A 17,325-nucleotide genomic window follows, 5' to 3' on the forward strand; every position below is an offset into this window, starting at 1 on the left:
ACTGCACTCCAGTCTGGAGACAGAATGAGACTCCGTCTCAAAAAAAAAAAAAAGAGAAAAGGAAAGACAAATATTAATAGAAATAAGTTTAAAAATATAAGTAATCATAATAAATGTGAGTGGACTAAACTTTTCTGCTGAAAGATAGGAAATGTGAGAACAAATGGAAATGAAACAGCACAGTTGTTTTATTGTTAGAAGAAACACACACCTACAATATAACATGTGAAAGGATTGTAAGTAAAACACTCAAAATTTTATTTTTAAATAAAAGATGAAGAAAGGCCGAGTGCAGTGGCTCACATCTGTAATCCCAACACTTTGGGAAGCTGAGGTGGGAGGATCACTTGAGCCCAGGAGTTCAAGACCAACCTCGGCAAAATAGGAGACCCATTTCTACATAAAATTTAAAAATTACCTGTAGGTACACTTGAGATGCTGACGTAAGAGGATCGCTTGACCCTGGGCGGTCAAGGGTGCAGTGAGCCATGACTGCACTATTGCACTCCAGCCTGAGCTGCAGTGAGACCCTATCTCAATCAGTCAGTCAATAAAATTGGCTGGGTGTGGTGGTACACACCTGTAGTCCCATCTACTTGTGAGGCTGAGGTGGGAGGATGACTTGCTTGAGCCCAGAACGCCGAGGCTGCAATGAGCCATGATGGAGACACTGCATTCCAGCCTGGATGACAGAGCGAAATCAAAAAAGAAACAAATAAACAAACAAAAAGATGAAGAAAGATGTATTAGGTAATTACTTCAATTACATCTCTTTGTTATTGATAAACAGACCAAAAAATTCATTTACAGAAAATTTGAACAATGTAATGAACAACTTAATATAAGCATATGATGGAACAATATGTTTCTAAAAATCATAAAGCAAGCTTCAACACATTTCAGAAAATTTAAAAGTATTGTCATACTTTTTGTCGTTGTTGTTGTTGTTTTGAGACAGAGTCTCACTCTGTCACCCAGGCTGGAGTGCAGTGGTGCAATCTTGGCTCACTGCAACCTCTGCCTCCTGGGTTCAAGCAGTTCTCCTGCCTCAGCCTCCCAAGTAGCTGGGATTACAGGCGCGTGCCACCATGCCCACTAATTTTTGTATTTTTAGTAGAGATGGGGTTTCACCATGTTGGACAAGCTGGTCTCAAACTCCTGACCTCAAATGATCCTCCTGCCTGAGCCTCCCAAAGTGCTGGGATTACAGGTGAGCCACTGCGTCCAGCCGGTCATACATGTTTTATAAATGTCAGATAGAGTTAGAAATCTGTTACAAAATAAATTTTAAAAGTTTTACACGTGGCCAGGCACAGTGACCCATGCCTGTAATCTCAACACTTTGTGAAGTCGAGGCAGGAGGATCACTTGAACCCAGGAGTTTGAGATCAGCCTGGGCAACAAAATGAGACTGTCTCTACAAAAATTTTACAAATTAGTTGGGTCTGCTGGCATGCACCTGTAGTTCCAGCTGCTCGGGAGGCTGAGGCAGGAGGGTCACTTAAGCCCAGGAGGTCAAGGGTGCAGTGAACCACAATGGCACCATTTCAGTCCAGCCTGGGCAACAGAGTGAGATCCCATCTCAAAAAAAAAAAAATCTTACACCCATCAGAATTGCTAAAATGAATAGTGACAGCCTCAAATCTTGGTGACAGAGAAACTGAATCACTCATATTGCTGGTCAGAATGTAAAGTGGTTTTACCTTCTTTCAAAATGAAATATGCAACTCTGCAGTTACACTCTTGGGTATTTTTCCTAGAGAAATGAAAACCTCGCATAAAAACCCAGGCACAAATTTTAACAGCAGCTTTATTTGTGGTAGCCCAAATCTGCAGTTACCCAAATGTCCTTCACGTGAATGGTTAAACACAGTGTGAGGTGCTTGTACCATGGAATACCCTGGCAGTACAAGGAAGGAACTGTTGCTAGAACTACAACCTGTATGCTGAATGTAAAAAGCCAAAGGTTCATACTGTATGGTTCTATTTTTGAAATATTATATGTAATTTTGAAATGACAAAATTTTAGAAATGGAGGATGCTGCAGTAGTTGCCAGAGTTTGTGGGTCAGGGTTGCTGAGAGAGGTGGCAACATGAGGGATCCTTGTGGTATGGGAACTGTGTAGTGTATTGACTGGTGGTGACTGAACCTACCCAGGTGGTTAAATTGTCCAGAACTGAGTACACACACCCACACAAGTGAGCACACATCGTGGTTATGATACCTTGTAATTTTGTAGAATGTTACCATTGGAGGAAACGGCAAAGTATACAAAGGATCTCTCTGTATTTCTTCAATACAGCTTTATTGAGACATCATTCTCTTCAGCATACAATTCACCCATCTGAAGTGCTCCACTCGGTAGGTTTTAGTGTAACTCACAGAGTTGTGCAGCCATCATCACAATTTTAGAACATTTTTATGTTCACCCCAAAAGAAACCTTACCTCAGAAAATCTTGTAATTGACTGTTCATATAAGCAGTTTTCATAATAGCCACAAAGTAGAAGCAGCCCAAATGTTCATCAGCTGATGAATGGATAAATAAAACACAGGAAATCGGTGTTGTAGAATACTATTTAGCGATAAAAATAACACGGAAAAGCTGATACATGCCACGACATGGGCGAACTCGTAACTATTAGGCTAAAGAAGCTAGTCACAAAACAGCACATGTTCAGTGCCATTCGTACAGACTCCAGAAGTGGCCAATCCATAGAGACAGAGAGGAGATTACTGATTTCCAGAGTCTAGGCTTCTTATCTATCCAAAAGACTCAGTTGTCCCTTTTCTTTTCTCTTTGGTTATTACAGAGTAACTCGTGATAGGAAATTCCAAAATCAACACAAATGCTACTTCGTATTCTATCTTTCTGTCTGTGGTAAATGGAATGTTCAGATTCCAGCGGCAGCCGTGGCAGTGGGGACTTTGCTGGCTGTTTTGTCCCTCGCTGTGCAGCCCTGCAGCGTTTCTGGAAACCTGCCTTGTGGACTGACTGGCAACTCTGGTCTTTTCTCAGCCCAGCTGCAGCTCCAGCAGGTGGCGCTGCAGCAGCAGCAGCAACAGCAGCAATTCCAGCAGCAGCAGCAGGCGGCGCTACAGCAGCAGCAGCAGCAGCAACAGCAGCAGTTCCAGGCTCAGCAGAGTGCCATGCAGCAGCAGTTCCAAGCAGTAGTGCAGCAGCAGCAGCAGCAGCTCCAGCAGCAGCAGCAGCAGCAGCAGCATCTAATTAAATTACATCATCAAAATCAGCAACAGGTACCAGGTGCCCTGTTCCTGCTCTTGGCCTCCCTCCTGCAATGTGAGCCCTGGGCTGGCATCAGTCACGATGCTGGGTGCAGTGCACGGAGCCAGCCAAGGGTCCTCTTGACACATGTGTGCCTGCCTTTTTCCATGGGCTTCTCGAAAAGTCTGGGACAAGGCTGGGCCCGGTGGCTCATGCCTATAATCCCAGCACTTTGGGAAACTGAGGCAGGCGGATCACCAGGTCAAGAGTTCGAGACGAGCCTGGCCAGCATGGTGAAACCCCGTCTAAAAATACCCCGTCTACTAAAAATACAAAAAATTAGATGGACATGGTGGCGCACACCTATAATCCCAGCTATTCGGGAGGCTGAGTCAGGAGAATTGCTAGAACCTGGGAGGCGAAGGTTGCAGTGAGCCGAGATCGCACCACTGCACTCCAGCCTGGGTGACAGCAAGACTCCGTCTCAAAAAAAAAAAAAAAAAAGGAAAGAAAAGTCTGAGACAGGTAGGAAAAACAGGACCTGACTCACTAGGAAGGTTCTGTGATCGAGCCCTTCCATTTGTGCTTGGGGCATCTGGCGGCAGGCCTCCTGTGTGCTTCAGGGGCTGCGAGGGATTCAAACAAGAGTGAGCTGAAGCAAGAAGTGAGATGAACACTCTGAGGCTTGGGACTACTTGAGCCACTGTGGACCATTTTGGCTGAGGACACATGTGCCTCCTGTTTACCACTCTGTCTTGGGTTCTGGGCTCAGTGTTAGTCAGCCTCCAGCCGGTGTTCCATGGGGTGATGGTGATGTCATGTTAGCAGCACTGCTTCTCAGAAGTTGTTCAGCTTCCCATGGTTTCCATAGAGAGTCTAGACATGTTAAACATCTGCCCTCACAGCAGGTCTTGGTTGGGAGAGGAAAGCCCCAAAGGGCCCCCACCACCCTCCTACTCCTTCAGGCCTCAGCTTGCTGGGCTTCTCTGGATCTTGGGGCCCCTGTCCCAGAGCTGACAGTGCATCTGCAGCCACAGTTTTCCTTCTCATGCTAACCAGCAGATCTTGACTGTCACCGTGAGGCTCATGCCACTGACCTGTAGGGGCAAAGCAAGCATCATTACAGAGGCTTCAGAAATCTGCAGTTGCCTCAGCTTTTATCCTAGCTTCCATGGAGCTATACCTGTTCATTGTCACCTTTTGCTGAAGCTTCTAGATATGTCCTCTGAACCATCCTAGTGGAATGGTAGACCAGAGCCCAGGCACACGCTTGGTGCCTCCTCAGTGTCAGGAAGGCAGCTGGTGTTGGCCTCGGGGGCCCAGAGTCTTTCTATGGGAGATGTGCCTCTCCCCGTGTGAGTCAGCCTGTCAGCTCAGGAAGGCCCTTTTTTTTCTTTTCTTTTTTTTTTTTCCCGAGACTTTTTTTGAGTCTTACTGTGTTGCCCAGGCTGGAGTGCGGCGGCGTGATCTCGGCTCACTGCAACCTCCACTCCGCCGGTTCAAGTGATTCTCTTGCCTCAGCCTCCCAGGTAGCTCTCCTGCCTCAGCCTCCCAAGTAGTTGGGATTACAGGTGTGAGCCACCATGCCTGGCTAATTTTTGTATTTTTAGTAGAGACAGGGTTTCGCCGGGTTGTCCAGGCTGGTCTCGAACTCCTGACCTCAGGTGATCTGCCCACCTCGGCCTCCCAAAGTGCTGGGATTATAGGCATGAGCCACTGCACCCAGCCAGGAAGGCCTTCTTGATGGCTCTGCAGATGGCCACCTGGGCTTCCTGGGGCCCAGAGTGTCACAGGGAGGAGCTGGTACCACAGAGGCAAATGAGCGATAACCGAGTGCTGCTTGGTCTGTCTCTAGATACAGCAGCAGCAGCAGCAGCTGCAGCGAATGGCACAGCTGCAGCTCCAGCAACAGCAACAGCAGCAGCAGCAGCAGCAGCAGCAACAGCAGCAGCAGCAGGCTTTGCAGGCCCAGCCGCCAATTCAGCAGCCACCGATGCAGCAGCCACAGCCTCCGCCCACCCAAGCTCTGCCCCAGCAGCTGCAGCAGATGCATCATCCACAGCACCACCAGCCGCCACCACAGCCCCAGCAGCCTCCTGTTGCTCAGAACCAACCATCACAACTCCCGCCACAGTCACAGACCCAGCCTTTGGTGTCACAGGCACAAGCTCTCCCTGGACAAATGTTGTATACCCAACCACCACTGAAATTTGTGAGTACCTGTGGCCCGCAGTGGAGCACATGCAGCCCATGACTCTGTCAGTAGTTTCTAGACTCTTTGACTAGAGATAGCATGTCCTATTCTTCAAGTGCTGAGACTTCAGGCAGCCCCCGCCCCTTGCCAGCCCTGCTGATTCTAGCATGGCTCAGCAGGGAAGCATGTGTTTTGCATTTTGTATTCTGAGAGCTGCTTCTGCACCCTGCACAGGGTGCTGGCTGCTGCTGCTGCTGGGGCACCAAGTCGCATTCCAAGCAGTGTGGCTGATTGCAGCAGTTCTGTGGGCCCTTTCAGGGTGTGAGCACTTCGACTAATGGGCACCACATGGAAGAATGTGCCAGCTCCATCAGTATCTGGTGGTTTGCCAACTGCTCAGAGTTAATGTTCTAAGCAAATATCTTTTTTGTTTTCTTTACACTCTGCCAAGTCTCAGGAGAACAAAGTTCATTACTATATTTTCGAGGGGAGTATTAATATAAAATACTGTTATTCCCAGTCTCATTTTGTATCTTTGCACAAAGCCAGTCTACTCAGTGACATTGGCACAGAGGATAGAGTATGATCACCAGGATGGAGGTAGCTGCATCAAGGGGCCATTTGGATAACTCTGGCTCACTTGGTTTTTGTGGCCTTTTCTATTTGTGATTCATGAGTGGAGTGGGGCCTGAGCCAAATGTAGGGGTGAACAAGAGGCCTTACAGGCAGGCTGGAAGTCCAGGAGAGTTGTGAGGAGCAGATACGGTCACTCATCTGTCACCTGGGAGTCAACACACTGCCTGACCCCTGGGACTGTGCAGAATGAAACCCTTGTGTGCTGCATGGTGGAATGTGCCCTGGCAGGGTTTGCCCTGGTGGCTTGGAGATGTCTAAGGAAGAGCCCCCTGTGTGGTAGTGCGGGCCCATCTCGTCCCTCTGGAGACCCCTCCATGCAGTGGCTCCACAGTTGCCCCTTTTGCCCAAGCTTGCCCCCCACCCCCACTTTTTTTTGTTTTGAAGACAGGGTCTCTCTGTGTTGTCCAGGCTGGAGTGCACTGACGTGATCAGACCTCCCTCGCTCAAGCGATTCTCCCACCTCAGCCTCCCAAGTAGCTGGGACTACAGGCGTGCATCCCCACATCTAGCCAAATTTTTGTATATTTTGTAGAGATGGGGTTTGACCATGTTGCCCAGGCTAGTTTTGATCTCCTGGACTTAAGCGATCCGCTGGCCTCGGCCTCCCAGAATGCTGAGAATACAGACAGGAGCTTCTATGCCCTGCCCTCTGCTGGCCAGCTGACCCACCTTCAACAAATCAGGCTGAGTGAGGCTCTCATGGACCATCAGCATGCTTGGCCCAGAGGATGAGCAGGCTAGGCTGTAAGCTCTGCATTGGAAGCTGTCAGTGCTTGTGGTGATAGCTGGTGCTGAGGGATGTGTGGAGATATCCCAGTGGGAGGGCCACGCTGCCACTTGCCAGAATTGGATTTGAGCTAATGGGATCCTAGATGGCTAGTGAGGTGACATCACAGCACATGAAGTCATGAAAGTCCCATTCCTCATCTCAAGAAAGGCTCCATTTCCTAAGCTCCCGCAGGAGGACTGGGCTCTGCTCTCTGACGCAGGTGGCTCCAAATCACATTCTCTCTTTCTCCCTCAAGGTCCGAGCTCCGATGGTGGTGCAGCAGCCCCCTGTGCAGCCCCAGGTGCAGCAGCAGACGGCAGTACAAACAGCTCAGGCTGCCCAGATGGTGGCTCCCGGAGTCCAGGTGAGGGCCTGGGGGTGGAGGGCTCCATAGTCACCAGCAGGTGCATGGTCACCTGCACATGGAGTGCTACAGTGAGGATTCTGGTTGGATTAGGGGCTGGGGGCTAAGTTGGTAAAGCAGTTGCTTCTCTCCCCCTTGCACTCTGCAAGACACCCCTGGAGTCCTTGGGGTGGGCAGCTCTGCTTGGTCATGTCTAGGACCCACCAGTCTCATAGTGCGTGTCGTTTCCAGCTTTGCTTGGGCATCCTTCATCATCCCTCTTCCTTGCCACTCTGAGTGACTCAGGGAACATGTATCAGAGAGTAGAAGGCTGCAGTTTTGTCCTCACCTCTCACGTTCCATTTGAGAGTCTGAGTACAGAGCTGACCAGGGTGGAGGGCAGCTTTCTAGACACTCGGAAGCAGATGGGAGCCACATGCAGCAGGAGTGTGGGAGAGGGCATCCTGGTGCTCACCTGCACTCGGGGACTCTGGTGCTGTGTGATGAGAAGCGTGCCGCTCCTGTGTTGCTGAGCTTGCTGGTGTGTCACATGTGTGGAACATGTGTGTGTCTCTATGTGTCACGTGTCAATGGAATGCAGATGGCCTCACCTGGCCTCCTAGCGTCCTGGGATTGGAGTCCCAGGGTTTCTGTACCTTCTCCTATAGCCCCTCCTCTCCTTACTGCCACTGAGGTGGGGAGACGTACGGTCTGGGGCTTCAGTTTTTCCACTTTCCACATGATGGTGGAAACACTGTTGGTCCTGACTCAGAGTGGGTGTTGCCTTTAGAAAGAGTCAGAATGTGCTAGTTGATGTGATAAGACTGTGGCTGGGTCCCAGCCCACAGCTGGCAGTGCGCCTGCACTTTGCTGTCATCTTAAGGGTGGCAGGCTTCATCTCACACCTGGGGGGTGCTCAGTAATGTCCTTCCTGGTGCCTGCTACCTCTTTTAAGTCCCTGGGAAGCTGTCTGAGGAGGGAATCTGAGGTGTTTAGCTGCAGCTGAGGTTAGCATCCTACCTTGGCATGGCACCAAATGACTTGGGGCCAGGGTCCCCATGTCACATTCTTAGGTGGAGCCCTGTATGAAACATACCACAGAACTCACGTTTACTTACAACTGGGGGAGGCTGACCACTTTGTGTGACAAAGTTGGAGGTCTCTGCCACCTCCCTGTGTGTCTCGGCATGTCCTCAGGCCTCTGAGGGGGCTCCCTTGTCCTGGGCTCATGCAGAGGAGGGATGTGGTGTGTTCACAGTCAGCTTAGTGGTGGCACATAGTGACTGCCCAGCCAGTGGAAGCTGCTGCCTTTGCCTCTTTGGACCGTCGCTCCTCTGTTCAGGACCTTACTTCATGGAAACTTTTGAGATGGAGTCTCTATCGCCAGGCTGGAGTACAGTGGCACGATCTTGGCTCACTGCAACCTCTGCCTCCCGGGTTCAAGTGATTCTCCTGCATCAGCTTCCCAAGTAGCTGGGACTACAAGTGCTGTGCACCACCATGCCAGGCTAATTTTTGCATTTTTAATAGAGACAGTTTCACCATGTTGGCCAAAATGGTCTCGATCTCTTGACCTCGTGATCCGCCCACCTTGGCCTCCCAAAGTGCTGAGATTACAGGCATGAGCCACCGTGCCCGGCCAGAAACTTCTATACTGCAGGTCAAGCCCAGCAGGAAAGCAAGAACTGCTCTTTTCTTTCTTCTTTCTTTCTTTCTTTCTTTTTTTTTTTTTTTGAGATAGAGTCTCACTCTGTCATCCGGGCTGGGTTGCAGTTGCACGATCTCGGCTCACTGCAACCTCTGCCTCCTGGGTTCAGGCGATTCTTGTGCCTCAGCCTCCCAAGTAGCTGGGACTACAGACACACACCACCACACCTGGCTAATTTTTGTATTTTTAGTAGCAGTAGGGTTTCACCACGTTGGCCAGGCTGGTTTGAACTCCTGACCTCAAGTGATTCACCCGCCTCAGCCTCCCAAAGTGTTGGGATTACAGGCATGAGCCATCACTCCCAGCCTAGAACTCCTGCCTCCCTCCCTCCCTCCCTCCTTCCCTCCTTCCTTTTTTTTTTTTTTTCTTTTTTGGACAAAGTCTTGCTCTGTCACCTAGGCTAGAGTGGCTGGAGTGCAATGGTGCAATCTTGGCTCACTACAGCCTCCATCTGCCAGATTCAAGCAATTGTCCTGCCTTTGCTCCCAAGTAGCTGGGACTACAGGCATGTGCCACTATGCCCAGCTAATTTATTTTATTTTATTTTATTTTATTTTTTGTGTTTTTAGTAGAGATGGGCCAGGATGGTCCTAAGCTCCTGACTTCAAGTGATCCACCTGCCTCAGCCTCCCAAGGTGCTGGGATTACAGGCATGAGCCACTGTGCCCAGCCGAACTTTCCTTTTCTTTCCATTTCTTGGTATTTGGAAAGTGAACAGCCATGGAACAGCCCATGTTCTCAGCTGGTGCAGGCCCAGCTGGTACGTTCGTTAGGCTTCTAGCTCAAGGAAGTGTCCGCTCTGTAGTCTCACTGGCATCCCATCACCTTCCAGAAGCAGGATGCCAGTTGTGTGTGCTCATGGCCCATGCTGAGCCTGTCCTTGAAGCGCTGGTCTTCCTGTCAGTTTCTCCACCCCTTGTTTCAGGTGGAGGTCCCCGCCCAGCTGGCACAGGAAGGATGGAGAGTGGTTACCACTGTGGTTCATTGCCGAGTGAGTTTAGTGTTTTAAGGATCATTGCCTACCTGCCCTGTGGCACCATGTGCTGCCTTGCGGGGGATTCCCAAGTGCTAGTGGCAGAGGAGCCTTGTAGTTTCTCAAAGTCCAGCAGTGGGTAGGGCGTATCTATGAGGTGCTTCTCAGTCCAAATGTAGCACCTTGAAATTCTGTAACCTGCATTCTGCTGGTTTTCTCTCAGAGCTTGGTCTTGCCTTGTTGCAAGCAGTGCAGTTTCTTGGGGGCTGATTGGACACCCTCACTGTATTGTTCCACCAATAGCAGCTCCCCCTGCTGGGGGATGTGGGGGTTTGGGCGCAGCAAGTCCTCTGAGGGGCCCTCTGGATTGATGATCTTCTTTTGAATCTTGAATTGGCACAGTGACCAGGTGAGGCTACAGTACTCTGATCTAAAAACTTTAAAAGTATGTGTGGTAACTGTAGAACCCAGAAAGTGGAGAGGAATAGAAGTAAGAGAACCATTCCATGAGAGAGAAGGTCTGGTGTCCTTTCTGGTTCTTTCCCATAATCAAGGCCATGCTATCCTGCGGTTTTTGTGCAGCATCTTCCACATCAACATGGGATGAAATGTTCTCCTTTAATTAGAAAGCCCTGGTCGACGCCAAGGGACTCTCATCATACTCTGTGAATGTCTCCTGCCATCCTCAGTTACCGTCTTGTTCTTGGACCTTGTAATAATTTCCAATTTTTTGCTGTTACCAATGACACATATCTTGATATCCTAGATTGTTCCTAGATTGTTCCTGAAACTAATAGAGGTGAGTGACTGGTTCACTTTGAGGGCCTTCAGATCTGATCAGTCACCATCTAACCAGGAGGTCAGAGATGCAGATTGGAGCTCCCCTTGTGTTGTTCACACAGTGGACATCAGGACGTGGTGACCACGTGTTGCAGCTTTGTATGTGTAAGCTGCTGCGTGCTGTGGAAACAGGCCTCTGAGTTCATGAATGAAATTCTGGGATTGGGGGCCCCAATGCAGGCAGCCCTCCATGCCCTGTCTCTCAAGTCCATCTCAGAGCCGAAGAGAGGCGCCCTGTTAGGCCCTTTGCAGTACTGTGGTGATGGGTGTGGTAAAGGGTAGCCTGGGACTGAGTATTCTAGAAAAATTGCTCAGCCTTGTGCTGTGCACACCTCGTTCTCTTTCTAGTGTTATTTATTAGCTGAGAAGGGCGATGTCACCCACAGGGGGATTTAGCAGGACACAGCAAACTTCTCTTTCTCCCCTGTAAAACCAGGACATGCCAGGCACAGTGGCTCATGCCTGTAATCCCAACACTTTGGGAAAAGAGGTGAGAGGATCACTTGAGACCAGGAGTTGAAAACTATCCTGGGCAACACAGCAAGACCCTGTCTCTACAAAAAAATAAAAATAAAAAATTAGCTGGGCACAGTGGTGCATGTCTGCAGTCCCAGCTACTCGGGAGGCTGAGATGGGAGGATGATGTAAGCCCAGGGGTTTGAGGCTGCAGTGAGCTGTGATGACAGCATTGCACTGTAGCCTGGGAGACAGAGCAAGACTCTTGTCTCTTTAAAAAAGCAAGAAACAGGACAGAATGCATCTCGTTTTCTTTTTTTTTTTTCTTTTTTTAAGACAGAGGCTCTTACTCTGTCACCCAGGTTGGAGTGCAATAGCGCAATCTCAGCTCACTGCAGTCTCCGCCTACTGGATTCAAGAGATTCTCCTGCCTCAGCCTCCCAAGTAGCTGGGATTACAGGCTTGTGCCTGGCTAATTTTGTATTTTTAGTAGAGACAGGGTTTCTCCATGTTGGTCAGGCTGGTCTTGAATTCCCGACCTCAGGTGATCCACCCACCTTGGCCTCCCAGAGTGCTGGGATTACAGGCATAAGTCACTGTGCCAGGTTTTTGTTTTTTGTTTTTTGTTTGTTTGTTTGTTTTTTTGTTTTTTTTGAGACAGCCTTGCTCTGTTGCCCAGGCTGGAGTGCATTGGCTCGATCTTGGCTCACTGCAACCCCACCTCCTGGGTTCAAGCAATTCTCTTGCCTCAGCTTCCCAAGTGGCTGGGATTACAGGTATGCGCCACCACACCTGGCTAATGTTTGTATTTTTAGTAGAGAGGGGGTTTCGTTATGTTGGCCAGGCTGGTCTTGAACTCCTGGCCTCAAGAGATGTGCCCGCTTTGGCCTCCCAAAGTGCTGCAATTACAGGCGTAAGCCACTGTACCTGGCCATGCATCTCATTTTCAAACAGTCCTTATAATACTTTGTCGTTTAACCTTCTGTTCTTTTAGTATGTGAAAACCAAACTCTAATTTACAAGTCACAAAGGATTATCAAAGACAGACCTCCATTATAGGCATGTATGTGGCATTGCTGATTCACAGCTGCTCTACTGAAGCCTTGGCCACCCTGGAGGACCCTCTCTCTTTTCTGTGGATCCTTCTGCACAGTGACTGCAGTGGGGAGAGTCAGACCTGGGAGCGGGGAGAGGTTTTTTGGACTCCTCTCTGGGTAGATGTGTGTTGGGAAGTAGTGAAGTGTTGTTGAGAGCTGCCTGGCTCGTCGGATCCAGTAGACATAACTGGTGCTTTTGGGTTGGCATTTGTAGTTGAAACAAATTGGGCTTTCCTTATCAGGAGTTCTCAGTTATAAGAACACCAGTCAGCAGTACATTAGACTTAAGCTTTGCCTTCCTTGTGTTTTTTTGTTTGTTTTTCTCTTCCTGGAAAAAAGTTTGCTTCTCTCATACCATCTGACTTACTTCCAGGCTTTTCTCCCTTGTGGAACGAGTGCTGTTGAGCACTGCTGCACTCTCAGACGGGCTCCTCCGAAGTGCCGCAGGTAGTGGTAAATAGACTCTTACCCCATTGGGATCGCTTCTTTGTTTCTCACCCCCAGTTAGTTCATTTGTTGTTCTGGCTGCAGGAGGAACGAGTGAGGTTCTGGTTGGCATCTGCTAGGCTGTGTCACCCTGTCTTCTCGTGCCTCCTGTGTGTGCCCATGGTTGCGAGTGTGGGCCCTGTGTGTGAGGCCACAGGTCTCCCTGCAGCCACTCTCCTGCTGGAGCTCTGTTACTGGCATCCGTCGCTGCCTGCACTGAAGGCTGGCAGCACCTTCCGGAGCTTGGGACCCAGAGCACAGCCTCCCACCATGAGATGTGTTGTTTTTCCGTGGATCAGTCCTGCTTTCTTTCTGAGCCTGGCGTGTTTTATTCTAGTTTGTTACTATCCTAAGTGCCTGTAGGCCTTGCTCTCTAGAAACGAGACTCGGGCCCTATCCCCAACTCAAAACCCAGAGCAAGAGTGGTCGGGCCTGGGCCCACAACAGTGCTCAGCTGCCCTGCTGCCTTTGTAGTTCAAGAAGTGTCCATTGATGAGGGAAATGGTCCTGGCTCATACTGGAGTTCCTGACTCACATCCCTGTGGAGGTGAACTTCCTCATCAGGGCAGAGGCCTGCCAAGCAGTCCCCCTAGGCTTCTCTTGCTCACCTTTGCCCATTTTTGTTATGAAAGAAAACCAGTTCCTCAACAGATACCAGAACCAGCAGCCTCAGGCCTGGAGGAGGAGAGGTGGATGATTTGGGTTTGGGCTGTAAGAAGTGTGCCACTGAGAAGGAAGGATGCTGTGAGCAGGCTTACCTGAGCTCATGGTTCAGTGGGAGTCGAGTGTTCTCATCACAAGCTTTGGTGGAATGTACTCTTGACGTCTGTCCCCGGGAGCCTGGTCTCCAGAAACACCAGCGCGGGCCCTCAAGGTCTGGCTCTGATGGTTCTGTGGGCTGTAGAATTCTAATCTGTTAGTGAGGTGTGTTCAGAAGTGTGTTGAGGACACCAGTGCAGGAGAGCAGCCAATAGAATAGAAAGGTCTGGAAGCAGCATTCTTGGCAAATCTTCTAGATTCCCAATGCCCAGATAGACCTGGAGGTGCTGTGGGCTTGAATGTGTGGGCGGCCTCCCCTCCCAGGCTGCCCCGAGCTGTCCAAGGGTTCCTCACCCTGGTGCTCCTTCTTGCAGAGGCTACACATGTCCTCTCCACCTGCCCAGGCACTGAGTTTCTTTGTTGCGATCACCTTGTCTGTTGTCCCTCTGTCCTCAAAGATGATCACGGAAGCCTTGGCCCAAGGTGGGATGCACATAAGAGCCCGGTTCCCGCCTACCACCGCTGTGTCTGCCGTCCCGTCAAGCTCCATCCCTTTGGGCAGACAGCCCATGGCACAGGTATTTAACGGGGCAGCGCCCAGGGCACGGCTGGGAGCTCGGGGCGTCCTCTGAGCGCCTTTGTAAAGCACACCTGTCATTATCATTGCCGGTGACTTCCTTTATGGTGGCTTTCAGAGTGCCAAACCCACAGTCACCTTTTTTTTTTTTTTTTAAATGAAGCTAAGCCCAGCTTGTGCTTCTTGAGAGGATATGAATAAATATCTGGGTCTTTTCAGCTTAAAATAGTTATACTGTACGCATTTTCATGATAAAAATAAAACAGAAGCTAAGCAAAAGTTTTGCTTTCTAGAGCTGTGCTATCTAAGCATGTGTGGCTGTTTACATTTAAATTAACTAAAATTAGGCCGGGCACAGGGGCTCATGCCTGTAATCCCAACACCTTAGGAGGCCGAGATGGGAGGATCACTTGAGGCTGGGAGTTTGAGACCAGCCTGGTTCACATAGCGACATACTCTCTAATTATATATACATATATATTTTATTTTTCATGGGAAAAAATATATATATGTGTGTGTGTATTTTTTTTTTTTTTGAGACAGAGTCTTGCTCTCTGGCCCAGTCTGGAGTGCAGTGGCACAGTGTCGGCTCACTGCAAGATCTGCCTCCTGGGTTTGCACCATTCTTCTGCCTCAGCCTCCTGAGTAGCTGGGACCACAGGCGCCCGCCACCATACTCGGCTAATTTTTTGTATTTTTAGTAGAGACGGGGTTTCACCGTGTTAGCCAGGATGGTGTTGATCTCCTGACCTCGTGATCCACCCGCCTCAGCCTCCCAAAGTGCTGGAATTACAGGCATGAGCCACCGCGCCCGGCCATATATTTTAAAAATGGAAAAAAAAAAAAAAAAAAACCCCAAAAGTCAACTAAAATTAAATAAAATGAAAAAATGCAGTTCCTCAGTTGTACCAAATAAATTTCAAGCCCTCATTTGCCCACAGGGAAGCTAGTGGCTGCTGCAGTGGATAGCACAGACTCCAGAACGTGGCCTTTGTGGCCAAGATGGCATTGGGCCATGCTGTTGTAGAGTTTGCTGTGTAGAGTGTGTAATTTGTAATACACATCCCCTTTCTAGGTAGAGGTAGACTTCTGTGTACATTTTGCTTTTCAGGGATATGAATTCCCGGCTTCTCTTTATTGTATGAAATTTGGAATTGCTCCATGGTACAGTCATTTGTTTAACAAGTAGTTACCACATGCATTCTGTGTGCCAGGCACTGTGCTAAGGTTCTGAGAATAAAATGATGCTGAAGTTCTCTAATCATACAGGCTTTCCATTTTAGTGGGTTTGTTGTGGAAACCTCAAATTTGCCAAAAGAACTTTACAATTCAGTTTCTGTTTTAGGGGAAATGCCTCTATAAGCCTAGCAGACAGTGGTCCCTGCCCATCCCTGAATGCCCAGGTGCAGGCACTGCCACCACCCTGGCTTGTGCAGCACTGTCTCTGCAGCTCTGTTCTACAGAGGAAGAAGTGGAGGCTGAGCCAGGATGGCCCTTGGTCCATGTCATGTGCCACACACCACACACTGCCAAGAGAGTGGCCTGGGCCCCCACTGGGTGCATGTTAAGCTTTTGCCTTCCCTGCATACTAACCCCCTGGGTTACCCGAGATGTGCCATTTACATAGTTACTGACTGGAACTTAGGTTCTCTGGCAGGGACCTCCTTTTTGGTAGTTGTTGAATTACAGCGGGAGGAAGTGCCTGGAATCGGCTGGTGGAAAGGCTTTGGTGAAAGAGCTCTCCAGAGGAGCGGAAGTTGGGGGTGAGGAAGTAGGTTGTTTGGCTGTGGTGGAAAGGAGGCCAGTGTGGGCAGAAGCCAGGGTGCAGTTCCCCATGGCCTGGAGGCTGTGAGCTCCGGATCCACTCACATGCTGCTGATGTCTCCTTGACCAGACAGACCCCTTTGGGTTCTGCACTCTTGTCTGCTAAAACTGCTTCTTCTCCTTTCCTGTAGCCTCTGGCTTAGTATCCACTGGGTTCACAGAATCAGGTTGGGTTGTTATGTGGAGGAATGACTTTAGTAGCAGCGTGTAGGACTGATTTTTATAAACACAAAAAGTCCCCAATGTTTTCAGTGTGTGATACGTGCCAGTGCCAGGCCTTGAGCTAAGCTCTTTGTGTACAGAGCCTCACTGTTTCTCGTTGCAGCAGGTCATAGTTCGAACATTTAGCCCCTTTTACAGACTGAGAGTGCCCCCAGGGAGCCACCAAGTCAGTATCGAGGGCTCAAATGAAACCCTTGCGCCTTGGCCTCTCAGCAGGATTCTTCTGGCAACTCCTCACTCCCCTTCCTGCTGGGCTGATGACCTGGCTCCTCCTTCTTGTTTACTGGGCACTCTCGGGTGGGCCCCCCCATTCTCCTGCAAGACCAGGCTCTGTCCTGGGCTTTGGCTTGCCCATACTGTGTTGTGGGCTGGCCACTCCCCACACCCAGCTGCTGGTGTTGCCACCTAGACTTCTCATAGGCAGCCCCTCCCTCCCTCCTTCCCACCAGTTCCCAAACCCACTCAGTCTTTCCCTCCCCAACCTTCCCTGGCCCTTAGATTAAGGCTGCCCTGAGTTATGCCAGCTAATAGGTCTCACTCTCTTTAGAAGCTTCCAATCCCCATAGGCAAGGAGGTAAGGTGGAGCAGAGGAAGGATAGAGAAATATATGATGAAGCCAAAAAGTTAGTGCCTTGGAGTAAATGCCATGGAGAATTCTGGTTTGTCCTCTTTGCACTGTCTGGGTTGAGTGAGAGCACCGGCATGGGAAGATGCTGGCTAACTCCACACAGATTTAGTCACCAGGTTCCGCCCATTCGCACCGGCAGTGAGGGGCACACCTCTGAACCTTTGGGATTGTTCACTGAGGACAAATGTGGCGGCATTTAGAAAGTATTCCTTGTCCTGGCAGTAGACAAAAGCCACAGGATTTATGGAAAGCGGAAGGAAGGCACAGAACTGGGGCGAAGTTCTGGTTTTGTTTCTGTTTTGTTGTTGTTGTTGTTTATTTGTTTGTTTTTCTTTTTTTGAGACAGAGTCTCATGCTTGTCCCCCAGGTAGGAGTGCAATGGCGTGATCTTGGCTCACTGCAGCCTCCACCTCCTGGGTTCAAGTGATTCTCCTGCCTCAGCCTCCCAAGTAGCTGGAATTACAGGTGCCTGCCACCATGCCTGGCTAATTTTTGTATTTCTAGTAGAGATGGGGTTTCACCATGTTGGCCAGGCTGGTCTTGAACTCCTAACCAGGTGATCCGCCCGCCTCGGCAACCCAAAGTTT

General features: G+C 49.7%; 1 protein-coding gene across 6 annotated transcripts in view; it reads left to right on the plus strand.

Moving 5' to 3' along the window:
- MED15 (mediator complex subunit 15) overlaps nucleotides 1-17,325 on the plus strand; it is an 85,494-nt gene that overhangs the window by 58,483 nt on the left and 9,686 nt on the right. For 4 of the 6 annotated variants that reach the window (XM_011986063.1, XM_011986067.1, XM_011986065.1 and 1 more), the window contains 3 exons: nucleotides 3,020-3,258; nucleotides 5,082-5,438; nucleotides 7,082-7,189. In XM_011986063.1, coding sequence (XP_011841453.1) covers nucleotides 3,020-3,258; nucleotides 5,082-5,438; nucleotides 7,082-7,189 — 704 coding nt within the window. Of the gene's footprint in view, nucleotides 1-3,019; nucleotides 3,259-5,081; nucleotides 5,439-7,081; nucleotides 7,190-13,945; nucleotides 14,066-17,325 lie in introns of all 6 variants that reach the window. The other 2 variants (XM_011986062.1, XM_011986066.1) reach the window with 2 other exon arrangements.

This window comes from Mandrillus leucophaeus, unplaced genomic scaffold, assembly GCF_000951045.1.
Source record: "Mandrillus leucophaeus isolate KB7577 unplaced genomic scaffold, Mleu.le_1.0 Scaffold291, whole genome shotgun sequence".
NCBI lineage: Eukaryota > Metazoa > Chordata > Mammalia > Primates > Cercopithecidae > Mandrillus > Mandrillus leucophaeus.